The following is a 19,958-nucleotide window of genomic DNA, read 5'->3' as shown; positions in this document are numbered from 1 at the left end:
TCTCTCTCTGTGTGTATATCTCTCTCTCTGTATCTCTCTCTGTATCTCTCTCTCTCTCTGTATCTCTCTGTATCTCTATCTCTGTATCTCTCTCTGTATTTCTCTCTGTATCTCTGTATCTCTCTCTGTATTTCTCTCTGTATCTCTGTATCTCTCTCTCTTTGTATCTCTCTCTGTATCTCTCTCTCTCTCTGTATCTCTCTCTGTATCTCTATCTCTGTATCTCTATCTCTGTATCTCTCTCTGTATTTCTCTCTGTATCTCTGTATCTCTCTCTGTATTTCTCTCTGTATCTCTGTATCTCTCTCTCTTTGTATCTCTCTCTGTATCTCTCTGTATCTCTCTCTGTATCTCTGTATCTCTCTATCTCTCTCTCTCTGTATCTCTCTCTCTCTGTATCTCTCTCTCTTTGTATCACTCTCTCTCTCTCTCTGTATCTCTCTCTATATCTCTCTTTGTATCTCTCTCTCTCTCTCTCTCTGTATCTCTCTCTCTTTGTATCTCTCTCTCTCTCTCTCTCTGTATCTCTCTCTATATCTCTCTTTGTATCTCTCTCTCTCTCTCTCTGTATCTCTCTCTCTTTGTATCTCTCTCTGTATCTCTCTCTGTATCTCTGTATCAATTCAATTCAATTCAAGGGCTTTATTGGCATGGGAAACATGTGTTAACATTGCCAAAGCAAGTGAGGTAGATCATATATAAAGTGAAATAAACAATAAAAATTTATTAAATTAAATAAAAATAAAAATAAATAAAATAAATAAAAATTTATTAAAAACAGTAAACATTACACATACAGAAGTTTCAAAACAATAAAGACATTACAAATGTCATATTATATATATACAGTGTTTTAACAATGTACAAATGGTTAAAGGACTCAAGATAAAATAAATAAGCATAAATATGGGTTGTATTTACAATGGTGTTTGTTCTTCACTGGTTGCCCTTTTCTCGTGGCAACAGGTCACAAATCTTGCTGCTGTGATGGCACACTGTGGAATTTCACCCAGTAGATGTGGGAGTTTTTCAAAATTGGATTTGTTTTCGAATTCTTTGTGGATCTGTGTAATCTGAGGGAAATATGTCTCTCTAATATGGTCATACATTGGGCAGGAGGTTAGGAAGTGCAGCTCAGTTTCCACCTCATTTTGTGGGCAGTGAGCACATAGCTTGTCTTCTCTTGAGAGCCATGTCTGCCTACGGCGGACTTTCTCAATAGCAAGGCTATGCTCACTGAGTCTGTACATAGTCAAAGCTTTCCTTAATTTTGGGTCAGTCACAGTGGTCAGGTATTCCGCCGCTGTGTACTCTCTGTTTAGGGCCAAATAGCATTCTAGTTTGCTCAGTTTTTTTTGTTAATTCTTTCAAATGTGTCAAGTAATTATCTTTTTGTTTTCTCATGATTTGGTTGGGTCTAATTGTGCTGTTGTCCTGGGGCTTTGTAGGGTGTGTTTGTGTTTGTGAACAGAGCCCCATGACTCTGGGGCTCTGTTCATATATCTGTATATCTCTGTATCTCTCTCTGTATCTCTCTGTATCTCTCTCTGTATCTCTCTGTATATCTCTATCTCTGTATCTCTCTGTATATCTCTGTATATCTCTGTATATCTCTGTATCTCTCTGTATATCTCTATCTCTGTATCTCTCTGTATATCTCTGTATCTCTCTCTATATCTCTCTCTGTATCTCTCTGTATCTCTCTGTATCTCTCTCTCTCTGTATCTCTCTCTGTATCTCTCTCTGTATCTCTCTGTATATCTCTGTATCTCTCTCTGTATCTCTCTCTGTATCTCTCTGTATATCTCTGTATCTCTCTGTATATCTCTATCTCTGTATCTCTCTGTATCTCTCTCTGTATCTCTCTGTATCTCTCTCTGTATCTCTCTGTATATCTCTGTATCTCTCTCTGTATCTCTCTCTCTCTCTCTCTGTATCTCTCTGTATATATATCTCTCTTTGTATCTCTCTCTCTCTCTCTCTGTATCTCTCTCTCTTTGTATCTCTCTCTCTCTCTCTCTCTCTCTGTATCTCTCTGTATATCTCTCTGTATATCTCTGTATCTCTCTGTATCTCTCTCTCTCTGTATCTCTCTGTATATCTCTGTATCTCTCTCTGTATCTCTCTGTATATCTCTGTATCTCTCTGTATCTCTCTCTGTATATCTCTGTATCTCTCTCTGTATCTCTCTGTATATCTCTGTATCTCTCTGTATATCTCTGTATCTCTCTCTGTATCTCTCTCTCTGTATCTCTCTGTATATCTCTGTATCTCTCTCTGTATCTCTCTGTATCTCTCTGTATATCTCTGTATCTCTCTCTGTATCTCTCTCTGTATCTCTCTGTATATCTCTGTATATCTCTGTATATCTCTGTATCTCTCTCTGTATCTCTCTCTGTATCTCTCTCTGTATCTCTCTGTATATCTCTGTATCTCTCTGTATCCCTCTCTCTCTCTCTCTCCTCTCTCTCTCTCTCTCTCTCTCTCTCTCTCTCTCTATATATATATATATATATAGTCAAACTGGTGGAAAGGAGAGACAGATATATATATCTCTCCTTTCCACCAGTTTGACTTTCCTCCAATCATTATTTCCACTAAGTGTGCAGACCGACTGTACCGTAATGTGACCAAGACTGGGATCAGGTGGCAGATGTTTTTTGGTGAAAGGCTTGACCTCAGAGGGAGAGATTGTGGTTGTGTAGTCAGTGGTGGTCACGTCATCCCAACTGGAGTCACTAGACTGGTCCTGACTCTACTCACCTCATTTACACTGATGTCATACTGGGAAGGTTGTGTGTCTCTGATCGAAATCTATTGGAGATGTAACATAACTAGAAAGGCCGAGATCCAGATTGACCTTCATACCGACCTTGTGCCATAACGGGATGTTCGGTAATACTGAACACAAGGGGGCGCTATTTTCAAACCCCACTGTATCCTCTGTATTTCAAAGGTTAGCAATGCTAGCTAAGATGAAAGTATTTGCAGGACAGACATCCCAGCTCATAAAGTTATACAAGTAACAAAAAAATGCTACTCGCAGTTTGCTGCACACACAGAACAAATATTAGACTACAAAGCTATTGATCCAGGAGGGGATTCTTTGCCATTACCTAGCGAGGCTTGATTTTGGAAGAAGCTAACCATTTAGCTAGATAGCTAACTAACTAGCTACTAAATTAGGAAACCACATGCAGAGCATTTAGCACATTTTAGACAGTTAACATAATAGTTATAAGATACCTGGCTGGTAAACATTTAGTTGTGAATTCCATACTGTAACTAGGTCACCTGGCGACCGCTGCACAACAGTGACTCACAAGGCTCCTGTCTCTCGGCGCGGTGTGCTTGTAAACGAACGCCACGTGACTTGGGGAAATCCGGTGAAATGAAGAACGTGGCCTTCTTTATCGCCCTAACGTGTTGCGCAAGTTGACAGCAGGTATTTGCTTAAAAAGTAGCAACACATATTCCAACTTATTTTTATTTATTTTTAATTCTAAGAAATACTTTCAACGGTATAGTACTGTCACACAGGTGACCTTTGACCTAGGTGCTAGGGTTGGGCTGAGTGATGGCTGATGGGAATTGTGACGCTGACTCCGGTATACGGACGAGGAAATACAATATGGTACAGTGTGACTGACTGTTACAGGTCAGATGATAATGACTGTATTGGAACAGGCTGATCGTGACAACTAGTCTAGATGTTTCTACTGTTGAGCAAACAGAGAAAGCCAAAGTACAATACTGGAACTCAAATCTCATTACCCAATCAAATGTCTGAGATGTCGAAGGATCACGAGCAGTGTTTACAAAAGAGCTGGGTGGGTGAGAGGGGGAGGGGGAAAAGAGAGAGGAGGGGGGAGGGGGAAAAGAGAGAGGGGGGGGGAAAAGAGAGGGGAGAGAGAGAGAGAGGGAGCGAGTTTACAACAGAGGTGTGGGCGAGAGGAAGCGAGAGGGAGGGGGAAAGAGATAGAGGGAAAGAGGGGGCGAGTCAGGTGAAAGGAAGTGTATTGTAGATAGAGGCTGATAGACATGAATGGAAGGTCCGGTCTACGGTCACGGTGCATATTACTGTAACCCCGAATCAGGCCTTCCTACCGACGGAACAGTAACAACTCCGGTATGACTGTGTGGACAGACATCAGGATATCATATCTGTCCCTATTATTCCCTGTTCTCCTATTACACTACAGTCCTCAGTGGAGCAAAGAACACAGAGAAACACAAAACTCCCCCAGGTTTCCCACAGGAAAGGAAAAACATGTCTAACTGCTGAAACCATTTTCTTAACTCTAGCAGGCAACGGTGGCCAGCCGTCCTCCTGCAGGGGATACTAGCTATGCAGGCTTTTGATTCAGCACTGCTCTAAGACACCTGATTCAGCTGACGAAGGTTCCCGAGGAGCAGCAGATGAGTGGAGTCGGTGTAGTTATTGATGAGAGTGTCTTTGGGAGAGTGAGGAGACCCAGTTCTTCACCCTCTTGGCTCACAGTTCTACCTGGCAATCACAGCAGCCTGGAAGTTTCCAGTAAGAGTCCCAACCTCCTCCTTCCCTCTCTCCCTTTTCTTCCCTTTTTCCTGGAAAGCTACACTCTAATATTTGTGGAGAGTTAAATGTGTGGAGAGGCAAGAAATATGAGAAAGACGACACAAACTCTTGCATCTCTGTCTCCCTCTGTCCCACTCTCACTGCCTCTCTACCTCAGGCTCTGTCCCACTCTCACTGCCTCTCTACCTCAGGCTCTGTCCCACTCTCACTGCCTCTCTACCGCAGGCTCTGTCCCACTCTCACTGCCTCTCTACCTCAGGCTCTGTCCCACTCTCACTGCCTCTCTACCTCAGGCTCTGTCCCACTCTCACTGCCTCTCTACCTCAGGCTCTGTCCCACTCTCACTGCCTCTCTACCTCAGGCTCTGTCCCACTCTCACTGCCTCTCTACCTCAGGCTCTGTCCCACTCTCACTGCCTCTCTACCTCAGGCTCTGTCCCACTCTCACTGCCTCTCTACCTCAGGCTCTGTCCCACTCTCACTGCCTCTCTACCTCAGGCTCTGTCCCACTCTCACTGCCTCTCTACCTCAGGCTCTGTCCCACTCTCACTGCCTCTCTACCTCAGGCTCTGTCCCACTCTCACTGCCTCTCTACCTCAGGCTCTGTCCCACTCTCACTGCCTCTCTACCTCAGGCTCTGTCCCACTCTCACTGCCTCTCTACCTCAGGCTCTGTCCCACTCTCACTGCCTCTCTACCTCAGGCTCTGTCCCACTCTCACTGCCTCTCTACCTCAGGCTCTGTCGCGGTACGTTCACACCATTTCCTTGTGTTGAGAGGAGGTGAACGCCCCGGTTTTCTGGGAACCAGGAGTAGAATGTGAATGTAGAGAAAGGGGTGGAGGAGTGTAGAGAAGGGGGTGGAGGAGTGTAGAGAAGGGGTGGTGGAGGAGTGTAGAGAAGGGGGTGGAGGAGTGTAGAGAAGGGGGTGGAGGAGTGTGGAGAAGGGGGTGGAGGAGTGTGGAGGAGTGTAGAGAAGGGGGTGGAGGAGTGTAGAGAAGGGGGTGGAGGAGTGTGGAGGAGTGTAGAGAAGGGGGTGGAGAAGGGGGTGGAGGAGTGTAGAGAAGGGGGTGGAGGAGTGTGGAGAAGGGGGTGGAGGAGTGTGGAGAAGGGGGTGGAGGAGTGTAGAGAAGGGGGTGGAGGAGTGTAGAGAAGGGGGTGGAGAAGGGGGTGGAGGAGTGTAGAGAAGGGGGTGGAGGAGTGTAGAGAAGGGGGTGGAGGAGTGTAGAGAAGGGGGTGGAGGAGTTTGGAGAAGGGGGTGGAGGAGTGTAGAGAAGGGGTGGAGGAGTGTAGAGAAGGGGTGGAGGAGTGTAGAGAAGGGGGTGGAGAAGGGGTGGAGGAGTTTGGAGAAGGGGTGGAGGAGTGTAGAGAAGGGGGTGGAGGAGTGTAGAGAAGAGGGTTGAGGAGTGTAGAGAAGGGGGTGGAGGAGTGTGGAGAAGGGGGTGGAGGAGTGTGGAGGAGGGTAGAGAAGGGGGTGGAGGAGTGTAGAGAAGAGGGTGGAGGAGTGTAGAGAAGGGGGTGGAGGAGTGTGGAGAAGGGGGTGGAGGAGTGTAGAGAAGGGGTGGAGGAGTGTAGAGAATGGGGTGGAGGAGTGTGGAGAGAGGGGGGTGGAGGAGAAGGGGGTGGAGGAGTGTAGAGAAGGGGGTTGAGGAGTGTAGAGAATGGGGTGGAGGAGTGTGGGAGAGGGGGTGGAGGAGTGGGAGAAGGGGGTTGAGGAGTGTAGAGAAGGGGGTTGAGGAGTGTAGAGAAGGGGGTGGAGGAGTGTAGAGAAGGGGTGGAGGAGTGTAGAGAAGGGGGTGGAGGAGTGTAGAGAAGGGGGTGGAGGAGTGTAGAGAAGAGGGTGGAGGAGTGTAGAGAAGGGGGTGGAGGAGTGTAGAGAAGGGGGTGGAGGAGTGTGGAGAAGGGGGTGGAGGAGTGTGGAGAAGGGGGTGGAGGAGTGTAGAGAATGGGGTGGAGGAGTGTGGAGAGAGGGGGTGGAGGAGTGTGGAGGAGTGTGGAGAAGGGGGTTGAGGAGTGTAGAGAAGGGGGTGGAGGAGTGTAGAGAAGGGGGTGGAGGAGTGTGGAGAAGGGGGGGTGGAGGAGTGTGGAGGAGTGTGGAGGAGAAAGGGGGTTGAGGAGTGTAGAGAAGGGGGTGGAGGAGTGTAGAGAAGGGGGTGGAGGAGTGTGGAGAAGGGGGTGGAGGAGTGTAGAGAAGAGGTTGGAGGAGTGTAGGTCAGTGTTTCCCAACTCCTCGAGTACCCCCAGCAGCGCACATTGTTGTTGTAGCCCTGGACAGACTCCCCTGATTCAACTCATTGAGGCCTTGATGATTAGTTGACAAGTTGACTCCGGTGTGCTTGTCCAGGGCTACAACAACAAAGTGTGCTGCTGGGGCTATTCAAGGTCTGGAGTTAGGAATCACTGGTTGAGACAGAGGGCTAAGAGTAGGGGGTTTGACACAGAGAGGGGTGAAATAGGATGCAGGGGTGTGGGGGTAGTGTGGAGTTAGGGGGTAGTGTGGGTGTAGGGGTAGGGGGTAGTGTGGGGGTAGGGGGTTGTTTGGGGGTAGTGGGGGTTAAGGGGGTAGTGTGGGGTTAGGGGGTTGTTTGGGTGTAGGGGGTAGGGGGTAGTGTGGGGGTAGGGGGTTGTTTGGGGGTAGTGGGGGTTAACGGGGTAGTGTGGGGGTAGGGGGTTGTTTGGGGGTAGTGTGGGGGTAGGGGGTAGTAGAATTGAAACCATACCTCCAGTCCGTCACCAGAGCTGCTCTGGCTGTCAAGGCAACGCAACAACATGTGGAAGCAATTTATGACCTACTTTTCATTTCCGCATTTAATACGATTTCGGTCTGCTCTGAGAGAGATGGAGAAAGAGAGAGAGAGGAAAGCTGGTGTCGGCATTGCACTTTTTTTCCCATCTCCTGGCGAAGCGAGTGACTGGGGCAGACAGAGGGAGGGAAGGAGGCTTAGAGTGCTGGTCTGACATAGAGGTGCAGGAGGCCTAAGAGGCCATTTATGGCCCCTCTCTCTTTTTATCTCTCTCCATACCCTTCCCTCTCCATACCCTTCCCTCTCCATACCCTTCTCTCTCCATACCCTTCCCTCTCCATACCCTTCCCTCTCCATACACTTCTCTCTCCATACCCTTCTCTCTCCATACCCTTCCCTCTCCATACCCTTCTCTCTCCATACCCTTCTCTCTCCATACCCTTCCCTCTCCATACCCTTCCCTCTCCATACCCTTCCCTCTCCATACCCTTCCCTCTCCATACCCTTCTCTCTCCATACCCTTCCCTCTCCATCGCTCTCTCTCTCTGGCCTTTCATTTGAATCCTATTATTCTAACTGTTTCCTACTGAGGTGCAGACGGCTGCAGACCCTCAGGCTGCCTGAGTGATCCGCTCCCACGGTAGGGAGGGGAGAGGAGCAGGAGAGGCATGCAGGACAAGTCATGAAATCTCTGAACTAGTGGCCTTACGGTAGTGATATGTGCCTGTAGACATATCGTAGTTACATCGTTCCCAATCTAGACTCCAGTGGACATCCAGCATTACTATTGCAGTTCTATTAACAGAGCTTCCAGTAGTAGACTTCTAGTAGTAGACTTCTAGTAGTAGACTTCCAGTAGTAGACTTCTAGTAGTGGACTTCCAGTAGTAGACTTCTAGTAGTAGACTTCTAGTAGTAGACTTCTAGTAGTAGACTTCTAGTAGTAGACTGCCAGTAGTAGACTTCTAGTAGTAGACTTCTAGTAGTAGACTTCCAGTAGTAGACTTCTAGTAGTAGACTTCTAGTAGTAGACTGCCAGTAGTAGACTTCTAGTAGTAGACTTCTAGTAGTAGACTGCCAGTAGTAGACTTCTAGTAGTAGACTTCTAGTAGTAGACTTCCAGTAGTAGAATTCTAGTAGTAGACTTCCAGTAGTAGACTTCCAGTAGTAGACTTCCAGTAGTAGACTTCTAGTAGTAGACTGCCAGTAGTAGACTTCTAGTAGTAGACTTCTAGTAGTAGACTTCCAGTAGTAGAATTCTAGTAGTAGACTTCCAGTAGTAGACTTCCAGTAGTAGACTTCCAGTAGTAGACTTCTAGTAGTAGACTGCCAGTAGTAGACTTCTAGTAGTAGACTTCTAGTAGTAGACTTCCAGTAGTAGACTTCCAGTAGTAGACTTCTGATATTGTAGTTCCAGTCCCAGCTGCCAACAGCCTGACGGAACGTCTTCTGGTGTGTGTCAAAGCCGGGGAACCAGTAGGAGGATCACTGCCTTTTCCTACAACGTCATTCTGGAGTATGGAGATGGTCTGCGCAGGGATACAGAGATATTGAACACAAGACACTACAGCGGCCTGCGCCGTCTCACCTTCACTGGTCATGTGTGGGATTTGGGCAAACGTTTCAACTGCTACTTCAGACCAAGCTTCGATTAGGCTTTCCTCTAGGCTCTGGTGTTGTAACAGAATCCGTGTTCTGTTAAAAGTGGAACATTGTACAGTGCAGGGGTGTTGTAACCGAATCGGTGTGGTGTTAGAAGTAGGTCCCGCCCCCACAGGAAGTGGCTCCATCCTCCAGCAGCGAGAGATACAGGAATCTGAGACAGGGTTAGTCGGTCGGTCACTTCAGTGACTTGGCGGGAGGAAGCCCCTTGGGCTACCTTTTCCTGTTGTTCCTGTAACCTTGTGCTGTAACCTCAGGTTCGCGATGCGGGGAGCATGTTTGGGGAAAGAAGCCTTTTTGTTGCAATGAGAGTTGACACTGGCCAGGTGTACTGTTAGAATGGAATGGAGTTGGAGTCCCATCTGAAAGGGATGGTGAAGGAAATCATCCCCGTATAGTATTTATGACCAACGGGAAGTCAGAATGCTAACGTGTTATTGAAACAGGAAGTGTTTTGATACCAGAGAATGTAGCTGTTAGCTGTTCTGTGGATGGACTTTAGAGAATGTAGCTGTTAGCTGTTCTGTGGATGGACTTTAGAGAATGTAGCTGTTAGCTGTTCTGTGGATGGACTTTAGAGAATGTGCTGTTGTCATCCCCCACTTCTCTGTAGCTGCATTTAAAACACACATTCAATCAGTCACACACATATGTTTGCTGGTTCTAGGTCTATTTAATGCTTTATATTGTTACTGATGAACTAACGCTGGCTCTCTCTCTGGTCCAGGTCTGTTTCTGATCCTGGGTCTGATGCTATACCCTGCAGGCTGGGGTTCAGACAAGGTGCAGCTGTACTGTGGTCAGGACGCGGCTCCCTACCGGTCGGGGCTGTGCACCATGGGCTGGGCCTTCTACACAGCCATGGGGGGCACCGTGCTCACCTTTGTCTGTGCTGTGTTCTCCGCCCAGGCTGAGATCGCCACGTCCTCAGACAAGGTGCAGGAGGAGATTGAGGAGGGCAAGAGCCTTATCTGCCTGCTCTGAGGCTGACGAGGAGGAATGTCACGTCCTACCCCCTCGTCTCCACTCTGGGGCCCAGCTGTCAATCAAACGGAGCCCCCCCCAATATTGTTTACCACTAAGACTGACTCTCTGACCTTTGACCCTGTATTGTTGTTATTGTTGATGTGGGAGAAATCTACAGTGCCAAGCTTTTCACAAACGTGTGTTTCAGTGTATTTCCTCTCTCCGCCACCAGAGGTGCTGTCTGTCTGTGTTCTGTGTGTTATTATTTGTAATGTGTGCCAGTACCAGCTACCCTGACACCAGTAAGTTTGTATTGTAAATAAGTGTGCATATACTGTACATAGTGATGATGATGATGATCTGAGAATGGTGGTCCTCTCAGCTCTGTTCAGGCTGTGTTTTAAATGATGTCACTCTCACCTTGAATCCTGGTGTGATGATGTCACGACCTGAAGATCCGCCTACCTGGTGCTAGTCAACTGTAATAACTTAAAATCCCAGAGAGAAGTTGCCCCTGGCTACAGATCTAGGATCAGAATTCCCAACCCCAAATCATAACCTGAACCTAATGGGGAGGATCAAATAACATCTGACCCTGGACCAGCGGTTAGAGGGAACTTCTGCCAGCGCCAACTCAAGCCAGGTGTGAGTAAATTTACAAGGGAACCACTACTCAGTCCAGTAAACTACTCTCAGACATTGGCTTAGTTTAGTATGGAATCGTGATGTCCTTACAGCTTACAGAATGTACTGTCAATTGAAATGACCAATGTGTGTCTTCTTGGACCCTTGAAATGACCAATGTGTGTCTTCTTGGACCCTTGAAATGTATTGATGCGACACCTACACCAGCCATGGTTCACACGGACTGCATGAGCTTGCTAAGAGAGAGCTGTGGTGTGTTTGTGTGTGTGTGTTTGTTATTGTGTGTGAGAGACTGCCTGGACCCCCCCCATCCCTGATGATCCTAGCCTGGTCTCGTTGAGGTCCTCCTCAGCCGACTCCCTATAATCTATGGACAAAGACTTGGACAACAACACACAAGTATTCATATGAGTGTCTTGTTTCAGGGAGGACTCTTATTCCTGCGACACCAAGGGAGGACTGTTATTCCGGCAACACCAGCCACAGCGCTGGAGAGAAACTGTTGAAACGTGTGTTGTTGAATGGTCAGCCCACTTTCCCAGCACCTCGGTCCGTCTCTGCCAAACCAATAAAAACAGAAAGAGAAGGTGTCCTGGGTATGAGTTTTTCTCCAGCAAAGTTCATATCTGTGGGGCTCTCTCTAATGTAATGTGTGGAAGGATGGGTGAGGGAGGGAGGGAAATAAGTGGTGAGTCTTCACTCACTATCGCCAGCTATAACCTACCCCTCACCACACTCCAGACCGCCAGTGTGTATGTGCATGAGTCACCCCCCGCACCCATGCACGCACGCAGCGCGCACACACACACACACATACACACACACACACACACACACACAGAGCAGTTGATGACTTCCAGATTGGACAGCGTTTCCATGTCACTTGACAAATGGCCCTGTTCCTCCAGAGGGCTGCAGTATGAGACTCCAAGCCCCTCGTCTACTGTCAGCAAGTCAGTTTAGCCTGGTTTTACCCCTCTATTGACTGAGACGAAGAGAAAGAGAGAGTCGATACTTATTTCATTTTGTGTGGGGGAGGTAACCTGATAACAGAGTTATGAAGGCAGCTCTGCTTCCTTATTAAGCCATAATGAGTGTAACACAAGGTGACCCCTGACCCCAGACTGTTGCTGACTCAGTACTGTCGATCAGTAGGTGGGGATTAGAATGGGAGCTTTAGAAACGGCCTTCTAAGACCTGGAGAATCACAGACCGATAAGAATAACAAAATGACACACACAGGCCAACAACACACAAACAAACTCTCTTCCCACACATCATGTGTTTGCCCTACTGGTCTTGATAGGAGAACAGTGAAAGAGGAGCTGTGTGTGTGTGTGGTCTGAATAAGAGCATCCCTGTTGGCTGCCATGTCGCTCATCGTGTTCACACACGCACGCACGTACACACACACAAATCTGTAAGAGGATTTGTTCAATGTTGAGTTTGTTTAAATCAGTTCAGATGAATAAACACTGCCATCTTCTGGCCGTCTGGATAAATAACAGCAGGAAAATCATTCAAATCAACTGGGTGGGACAGGAAATGGCACTGGACCTATCATTTGAATGAACAAAAGACGAAGACAACCGTTTAATTCACATCTCTTACTACAAATGGGTCCACATAACAAACAATAAACATGCATGACTTCTGAATCCTTTACTGAAAAGATACTAACTGGAAACAATGGTAGGACTCTTTGGTCAGTAAGACATCTACAATGAACATTGTGGGATGAATACAACGTGATTCTTTCTAAAGTCTCTCCTTTAACCCCTTTAACAAAGGAGTTGTCTTTTCCAACCTACCCTTCCTCCTGTTACCCTCCCCCCCTCTCTTCCTTCTACTCCTGCTACCTTTCCCCCTAAATGTGAGCTACTTCTCAGACTAGTTATGTAGACCTCTTCTAAAGAAATCCCCACTAAGATCACTCAGTCGGTCTCAGTTCCTTTCATCTCTCTGGGATGAAGGGAAGAAAACGGAGTAACTGCCCACTTACCACACACAGCTTGAATCAACGCTGAACCGACATGGAATAGACGTTGAATTGACGTCTTGTCCCCAGTGGGTGTGGTCACATAAGCTCCTACTTTGCTGCTACATTGTGGGATAAATCCAGTGTGATTCTCTCTACCTTTTCTTCTCTCTAACCCCTCAATGAAAGAGTAGTCTCATTCGCTCTATCCTTTGTTCTGTCTCCCGCTCTCCTTCCTCTCTTCTGCCTCTTACCTCCCCCTGCATCTTCCAGGTGTCTGTGTGCTTCTTGGCAAATAGACCTCCAAAATGTTAAAGTCATCTCTCAGTCTCTCCCTCACTATGTCTTTATCCATCTGTCATCTTTCTCCTTCATCTCTCGATTTTCCCCCTCCGTCTGGCTGCTCAACTCCCTCAGCATCTTTGTCTGTGAGATCATGACGTTCCTCTGTAACTCATGTCAATCTATCTTCACCAGGCTTCTCACTGCTTCAACTCTGGCCTCTCCTTCATATGCTCAATCTCCTGCCTGTGTCTCTCCTCCCTCCTCTCATTCTCTCTCTCTCAATGTCTCCAGATTTCTCCATTCCCCCCCCCCACCTATCAGACTCCAGCTCTTTCTCCAGCTCTCTTTTCTTCTCCTCATTCCTCTCTTCTTTCACCTGTCTCTCCAGTAGAGTGGTTACTTCACTGTGTGTTCTGATACCTCCCTCAAGCTCCTGGATCACTCCCTCTATCTCCTTGAGAGAGTCACGCATCTCTCTCAAAACTCTCTCTGTCATCTCTCTCTGCTCCATCTATTTCCTCTCCTCTCCCCCTCTGGCTCTTTCCCTCCATGTCTCTAACCTGGGCCTCTGTCTCCTGGTAGGTTTCAACTTCTGTAGAATCTCTCTCTGTTTCCCACCACTGTCTCCTCTACCTGCTCCAGCAGCTCTGGGACCTGAGTGCCAAGGGCCCTGTCCTTAATATTGAGGACATGATACCTGCTCCAGCAGCTCTGGGACCTGAGTGCCAAGGGCCCTGTCCTTAATATTGAGGACATGATACCTGCTCCAGCAGCTCTGGGACCTGAGTGCCAAGGACCCTGTCCTTAATGTTGAGGACATGATACCTGCTCCAGCAGCTCTGGGACCTGAGTGCCAAGGGCCCTGTCCTTAATATTGAGGACATGATACCTGCTCCAGCAGCTCTGGGACCTGAGTGCCAAGGGCCCTGTCCTTAATGTTGAGGACATGGTACCTGCTCCAGCAGCTCTGGGACCTGAGTGCCAAGGGCCCTGTCCTTAATGTTGAGGACATGGTACCTGCTCCAGCAGCTCTGGGACCTGAGTGCCAAGGGCCCTGTCCTTAATGTTGAGGACATGGTACCTGCTCCAGCAGCTCTGGGACCTGAGTGCCAAGGGCCCTGTCCTTAATGTTGAGGACATGGTACCTGCTCCAGCAGCTCTGGGACCTGAGTGCCAAGGGCCCTGTCCTTAATGTTGAGGACATGATACCTGCTCCAGCAGCTCTGGGACCTGAGTGCCAAGGGCCCTGTCCTTAATGTTGAGGACATGATACCTGCTCCAGCAGCTCTGGGACCTGAGTGCCAAGGGCTCTGTCGTTAATGTTGAGGACATGATACCTGCTCCAGCAGCTCTGAGACCTGAGTGCCAAGGGCTCTGTCCTTAATGTTGAGGACATGATACCTGCTCCAGCAGCTCTGAGACCTGAGTGCCAAGGGCCCTGTCCTTAATGTTGAGGACATGATACCTGCTCCAGCAGCTCTGAGACCTGAGTGCCAAGGGCCCTGTCCTTAATGTTGAGGACATGGTACCTGCTCCAGCAGCTCTGGGACCTGAGTGCCAAGGGCCCTGTCCTTAATGTTGAGGACATGATACCTGCTCCAGCAGCTCTGGGACCTGAGTGCCAAGGGCCCTGTCCTTAATGTTGAGGACATGATACCTGCTCCAGCAGCTCTGAGACCTGAGTGCCAAGGGCCCTGTCCTTAATGTTGAGGACATGGTACCTGCTCCAGCAGCTCTGGGACCTGAGTGCCAAGGGCCCTGTCCTTAATGTTGAGGACATGGTACCTGCTCCAGCAGCTCTGGGACCTGAGTGCCAAGGGCCCTGTCCTTAATGTTGAGGACATGATACCTGCTCCAGCAGCTCTGGGACCTGAGTGCCAAGGGCCCTGTCCTTAATGTTGAGGACATGATACCTGCTCCAGCAGCTCTGGGACCTGAGTGCCAAGGGCCCTGTCCTTAATATTGAGGACATGATACCTGCTCCAGCAGCTCTGGGACCTGAGTGCCAAGGGCCCTGTCCTTAATGTTGAGGGCATGGTACCTGCTCCAGCAGCTCTGAGACCTGAGTGCCAAGGGCCCTGTCCTTAATGTTGAGGACATGGTACCTGCTCCAGCAGCTCTGGGACCTGAGTGCCAAGGGCCCTGTCCTTAATGTTGAGGACATGGTACCTGCTCCAGCAGCTCTGAGACCTGAGTGCCAAGGGCCCTGTCCTTAATGTTGAGGACATGGTACCTGCTCCCACACTTCTATACAAGCTGCTGGATGTCACTGACTCCCTGCTTGGAGAAACTCCACAATGCTCTGCTCTTTCAGGTCATCAAGCATGGGTGAATAGAATCACAGTGTGTTCCCAACAACCCTCCCCAAACAGCTCCTCCATTCTCTCCAGCACCCCTCTATCGTCCCCTTTGGAGTGCTCCACTGGTAGGAACAGAAGGAAGGTGTGGGATACTGTATACTGGTTGATGGGGTGGGATTGGCATGAGGTGTGGGGGGGGTCTGTGAGTGGCTTTTGATCATCAGTATCGGATTCCTCATGTCTTGCTCATTGTTAGGAATAATTATTGTCCAAATCGGTAGGTTAGGTACAATATTTATTGAAGGTTATATAAACGCTTTAAATAAAAATAACCAATTGGGGGTCAGAGATCAAAATATGTTTCAACAAAATGATTTTTCAGAAATGCTCATCTCATCTGTTTCTAACTACAGAAAGGATTTTTAGAACAATCTGAGATGGTGGTTGTCAGAAATCCTCTTTCTTGTGTTTTTTTTGTTTTAGGGGGGAATGATGCTGCAGTTGGACTCTGAAGTTCTCTACTTGGCTGTTCGAGTCCTGCAGGTCCTTTCCCAGTGCATCCACTTGTCTCTTACTCTTCTCCACCTCTCTGGTAATGTCCTCCAGTAGTCTCCCGTCCTCTCTGATTCGCTGGGTTACAGTCCATTCAGAAAGTACTCAGACCCCTTGACTTTTTCAAAATGCTGTTACATTACAGCCTTATTCTAAAATGTATTCAATCTACACACAATACCCCATAACGACAAAGCAAAAACAGGTTGTTTGAATTTTTAGCAAATGTATTAAAAATGTAAATAAAAAACAGAAATATCACATTTACATTTAGCATTCAGACCCTTTATTCAGTACTTTGTTGAAGCAGCTTTTGGCAGCGATTACAGCCTGGAGTCTTCCTGTGTATGACCCTACAAGCTTGGCACTCCTGTATTTGGGAGTTTCTCCCATTCTTCTCTGCAGATCCTCTCAAGCTCTGTCAGGTTGGATGGGGAGCGTCGTGGCACAGCTATTTTCAGGTCCCTGCAGAGATGTTGAATCGGGTTCAAGTCCGGGCTCTGGCTGGGCCACTTCAGAGACCTGTCCTAAAGCCGCTCCTGCATCATATTGGAATGTGTTCATCACGTTTATTAATGTTGTACATCAAGGGAAAGGGATGTGAGCAGTCTCAGAATGACTGAATGTTTCACAAAGCCTCTACTTCTCTATGGCGTCATACTGCAACACTGGTCTGTTCTTTGTCTTGTGTTATTGGTTATCAATAATCAGAACAGACATATATACGTTGTTACTCACCATATAACCTAGCTAATCGTTCCGTTATCCAAGATGGAGATCCACGAATCATGATAATGTAAAACAGAATGCAGGCTATTAGTTATCATTGTTACACTCGTTACATTCCATTTCTGATGTATTACATCATGCGATCAAATACCATGCATAAAATTGGAATGACTGTTCATCAAATTCACTACTAATTTGCATCAAGGGAAAGGGACGTAAGCCCTGCGACGGGAAGCAGTCAGTGTTACTGAAATGCTTCATACTGAATTCACGCTGATTCTCTATTCATTTTGAAGAGTTTACCGCTGAGTTCTAAGGCAGAGATTGTGTTGGAGGAGGCGGGGCTATGTAGATGTGTATCATAAACAGAACAAGGGGAGGAGGCAGGGCTATGTAGATGTGTATCATAAACAGAACAAGAGGAGGAGCCTGGAAGAATTCATGCACTCAATGCTGTTTACAAGGCCACTAGTTCTGTATGGGAAGAGTGCTGATAAGTGTAGAGTACTCAGGAGCCTTGAAGAATTCATGCACTCAATGCTGTTTACAAGGCCACTAGTTCTGTATGGGAAGAGTGCTGATAAGTGTAGAGTACTCAGGAGCCTTGAAGAATTCATGCACTCACTGCTGTTTACAAGGCCACTAGTTCTGTATGGGAAGAGTGCTGATAAGTGTAGAGTACTCAGGAGCCTTGAAGAATTCATGCACTCACTGCTGTTTACAAGGCCACTGGTTCTGTATGGTATCAGATTGAAACACTCTGGTCTGCTATCGGTTTTGTCTTATTGGTTGTCAATAAACAAAGCAGCCAAATAGGTAATCACTCACCAAAGTCCAATCGTGATCCTTTATTATCCAAGATGGAGAGCCATGAGTAATGATAATGAAAAAAATGGAATGTATTAGTTATTATCAGAACCTTCAAATCATTGATTATCCAATCAAATTCCAGGATGATGTGATATGCATCAAAGGGGTTACGAGTGTTCATCACATTCATTACTAATCAGAATCAAGGGACGTGACCAGTTACTCTGGAATGGTTCAAACGCTTTAGGGTTAGGACATCAAGCTCAAAGCTCAGAGTGATTGTCATATGCATTACTGCTAGTTGATAGTCAGAGTCCCTCTAGTCCAGTCTCTAACTCCTACTACAAACTCCTAACTACATGAGGAAGTAGCCGTGTGCTGTACAGGGAAAGACTGGTTGTTATTGTTGCTTAGGTGTATATTAACATGTACTGTAGTTACAGAGCCCTTACCACTAGCAGCCTCTAAACCAACTGCAGCCTCCTCCTTCTGTTCTCCATGGACGACCTGACATCTGTACCGTCCTACGTCTGACCTCCTGAAGTCTCTCAGCCTCAGGGACACGTTGCCTCTCTCCAGCTCCGGCGTGATCAGACTGACTCTGCCCTCGTAGCCAACGCTCTCTGTCACCTGGCCATTCTTATACAGGTAAATGCACTCTGTCCCCTTAAACCACCTGATCGTCATGACAACCGCACTGGTTTTGGGGGAGAGGTGACAGTGGAGGTTGACATCATGACCAGGACAAACCCTCTCGGTGTCTTCAGCGGTGGTAAGTTGAAAGGCATCTGTTCAGTGCGAGAGAAAACATTTCTGGCTTAATGTCATCATCTTTGTCAGGTACACAAATACTATCAGTACATTCATGCAAAAAATGTTTTTTTTTAAATAGGCATAAAATGACAGGGACAATATTAACCTCTAAAATACAACAAACTATCCCAGGCAGACATATTTATCTGACAGAAATGATAAATATAGGATAGCAGAACGCTACGAGCGCAGCATCACATTTCATCCAATGACATTTTTACACACAAATGAGAAATTCAACCTCAAACTCATTTCCCTTCACATACTTGGTTTAGTATTTTTGTCAAGGAAATGTGTACGAACAGCTCAGAATGAATTCTAGCATGGTGTGACTTACTATTTACTCTGGACATTTTACCTGCGATAAAAAGAGAAAACGTTTATATTTAGACAATTCCACCATTTATTCACCAGACCCCTTTGCATGTATTGTTCTCAAGCAAAATAGAGACACACATCTATTCCTTTTTTACCGCCCTAATGGTTTTAAAACAGGAGTGTTGTTGTGTCTCGTTTTCGACTAGAATATACTGAGATCTCTCCATACCTTTACAGGTCTTCACGTCCTCCACTTCAGAAGGAAAAAGATAGTTGATTTAAATCCAACAACACTGCCTCACTATTCATGAAAAAAATATACTGCGCACAAACACATTTTACAGACATATAATCACCACCTTGTTTGTTGAATACTCTGCAGCTCAGGCCTATACAGGAAATCTACAGGCTTTCACCGAAACCAGATACAGCCTCATATAAAGTCCTTCTTCTCTTCTGTATCACACCTCCCTCCTCCATGCGTGTCCAATAGAGAACTGTAGATAACATGAAGGAGGTTATCAATGGAACTCCTGTACTTGGCATTTATAACCGCATTACGATACTGTTGAGACCCATCAACGACTCGGAGCAATTCAGAGCAACATTCAGTCCAGTTCATTTACGATCGGATATTAAAGTCTGATTGGTTCTGCAGGCTTGGCTCTGAACATTCAAGTTCCAAAGTGCATGATAATGGCAAAATGACCAACTCTACTGAGGACCAACGTTGATCATAGATCCTCCATTTCTAAACTTAACTGTTACCCGCTGTAAGTGATTGAGCAACATTTAGTGTGTGTGTGTGTGTGTGTGTGTGTGTGTGTGTGTGTGTGTGTGTGTGTGTGTGTGTGTGTGTGTGTGTGTGTGTGTGTGTGTGTGTGTGTGTGTGTGTGTGTGTGTGTGTTGTGTGTGTTTTGTGACGGCAGCTCTGCTTCCTTATTACGCCATAAAGAAGTGTAACACTAGGTGACCCCTGACCCCAGAGTGTTGCTGACGCATTACTGTAGGTCAGTAGGTGTGGTTTAGGAGGTCAAATCAGGCCTTCTAAGACTCGGAGATAGACATCACAGACAGAGATAGGAGTCCCAGAACGCACACGTGCGGTGCCAAGGAACATCAAGTACCATTTCTGTATCTAGGCACACAGGTTAGACAGAATACGAACATAAAACTCTCTTTCCGGATTATCTTCCCACACAAGATGTGTTTGCACAACTGGTCTCGAGAACCGTAAAAGAGGAGCCATGAATGTTTGAGAGTGTGTGTGGTGTGTGTGTGTGTGTGTGTGTGTGTGTGTGTGTGTGTGTGTGTGTGTGTGTGTGTGTGTGTGTGTGTGTGTGTGTGTGTGTGTGTGTGTGTGTGTGTGTGTGTGTGTGTGTGTGTTTGTGTGTGTGTGTGTGTGTGTGTGTGTGTTTTGTGACGGCAGCTCTGCTTCCTTATTACGCCATAAAGAAGTGTAACACTAGGTGACCCCTGACCCCAGAGTGTTGCTGACGCATTACTGTAGGTCAGTAGGTGTGGTTTAGGAGGTCAAATCAGGCCTTCTAAGACTCGGAGATAGACATCACAGACAGAGATAGGAGTCCCAGAACGCACACG

At 47.0% G+C, this 19,958-nt stretch overlaps 2 protein-coding genes across 3 annotated transcripts in view; one reads left to right on the top strand and one right to left on the bottom strand.

Moving 5' to 3' along the window:
* Window positions 1–11,161, top strand: part of LOC112230813 (LHFPL tetraspan subfamily member 2a protein) — a 74,495-nt gene extending 63,334 nt beyond the window's left edge. For both annotated transcript variants that reach the window (XM_024397145.2, XM_024397144.2), the window contains one exon: window positions 9,688–11,161. In XM_024397145.2, the coding sequence (XP_024252913.1) occupies window positions 9,688–9,944 (257 nt within the window). In that variant the 3' untranslated portion in view covers window positions 9,945–11,161. The remainder of the gene's footprint in view (window positions 1–9,687) is intronic.
* A 4,921-nt stretch (window positions 11,162–16,082) lies between these two features.
* Window positions 16,083–19,073, bottom strand: LOC112231488 (butyrophilin-like protein 2). The gene is made up of 7 exons (XM_024398238.2): window positions 18,716–19,073; window positions 18,586–18,609; window positions 18,376–18,396; window positions 17,678–18,013; window positions 17,244–17,261; window positions 16,425–16,436; window positions 16,083–16,225 (listed from the first exon to the last, which is right to left on the bottom strand). The coding sequence occupies exons 3-7, from the start codon at window positions 18,389–18,391 to the stop codon at window positions 16,098–16,100; spliced, it is 510 nt and encodes a 169-aa protein (XP_024254006.2). The 5' UTR covers window positions 18,392–18,396; window positions 18,586–18,609; window positions 18,716–19,073; the 3' UTR covers window positions 16,083–16,097.
* Between the last annotated feature and the right edge of the window lie 885 nt (window positions 19,074–19,958).

The sequence above is a fragment of the Oncorhynchus tshawytscha genome, linkage group LG33 (genome assembly GCF_018296145.1).
Source record: "Oncorhynchus tshawytscha isolate Ot180627B linkage group LG33, Otsh_v2.0, whole genome shotgun sequence".
In the NCBI taxonomy this organism is placed as follows: domain Eukaryota; kingdom Metazoa; phylum Chordata; class Actinopteri; order Salmoniformes; family Salmonidae; genus Oncorhynchus; species Oncorhynchus tshawytscha.
This window is presented reverse-complemented; position numbering and strand designations above follow the sequence as displayed.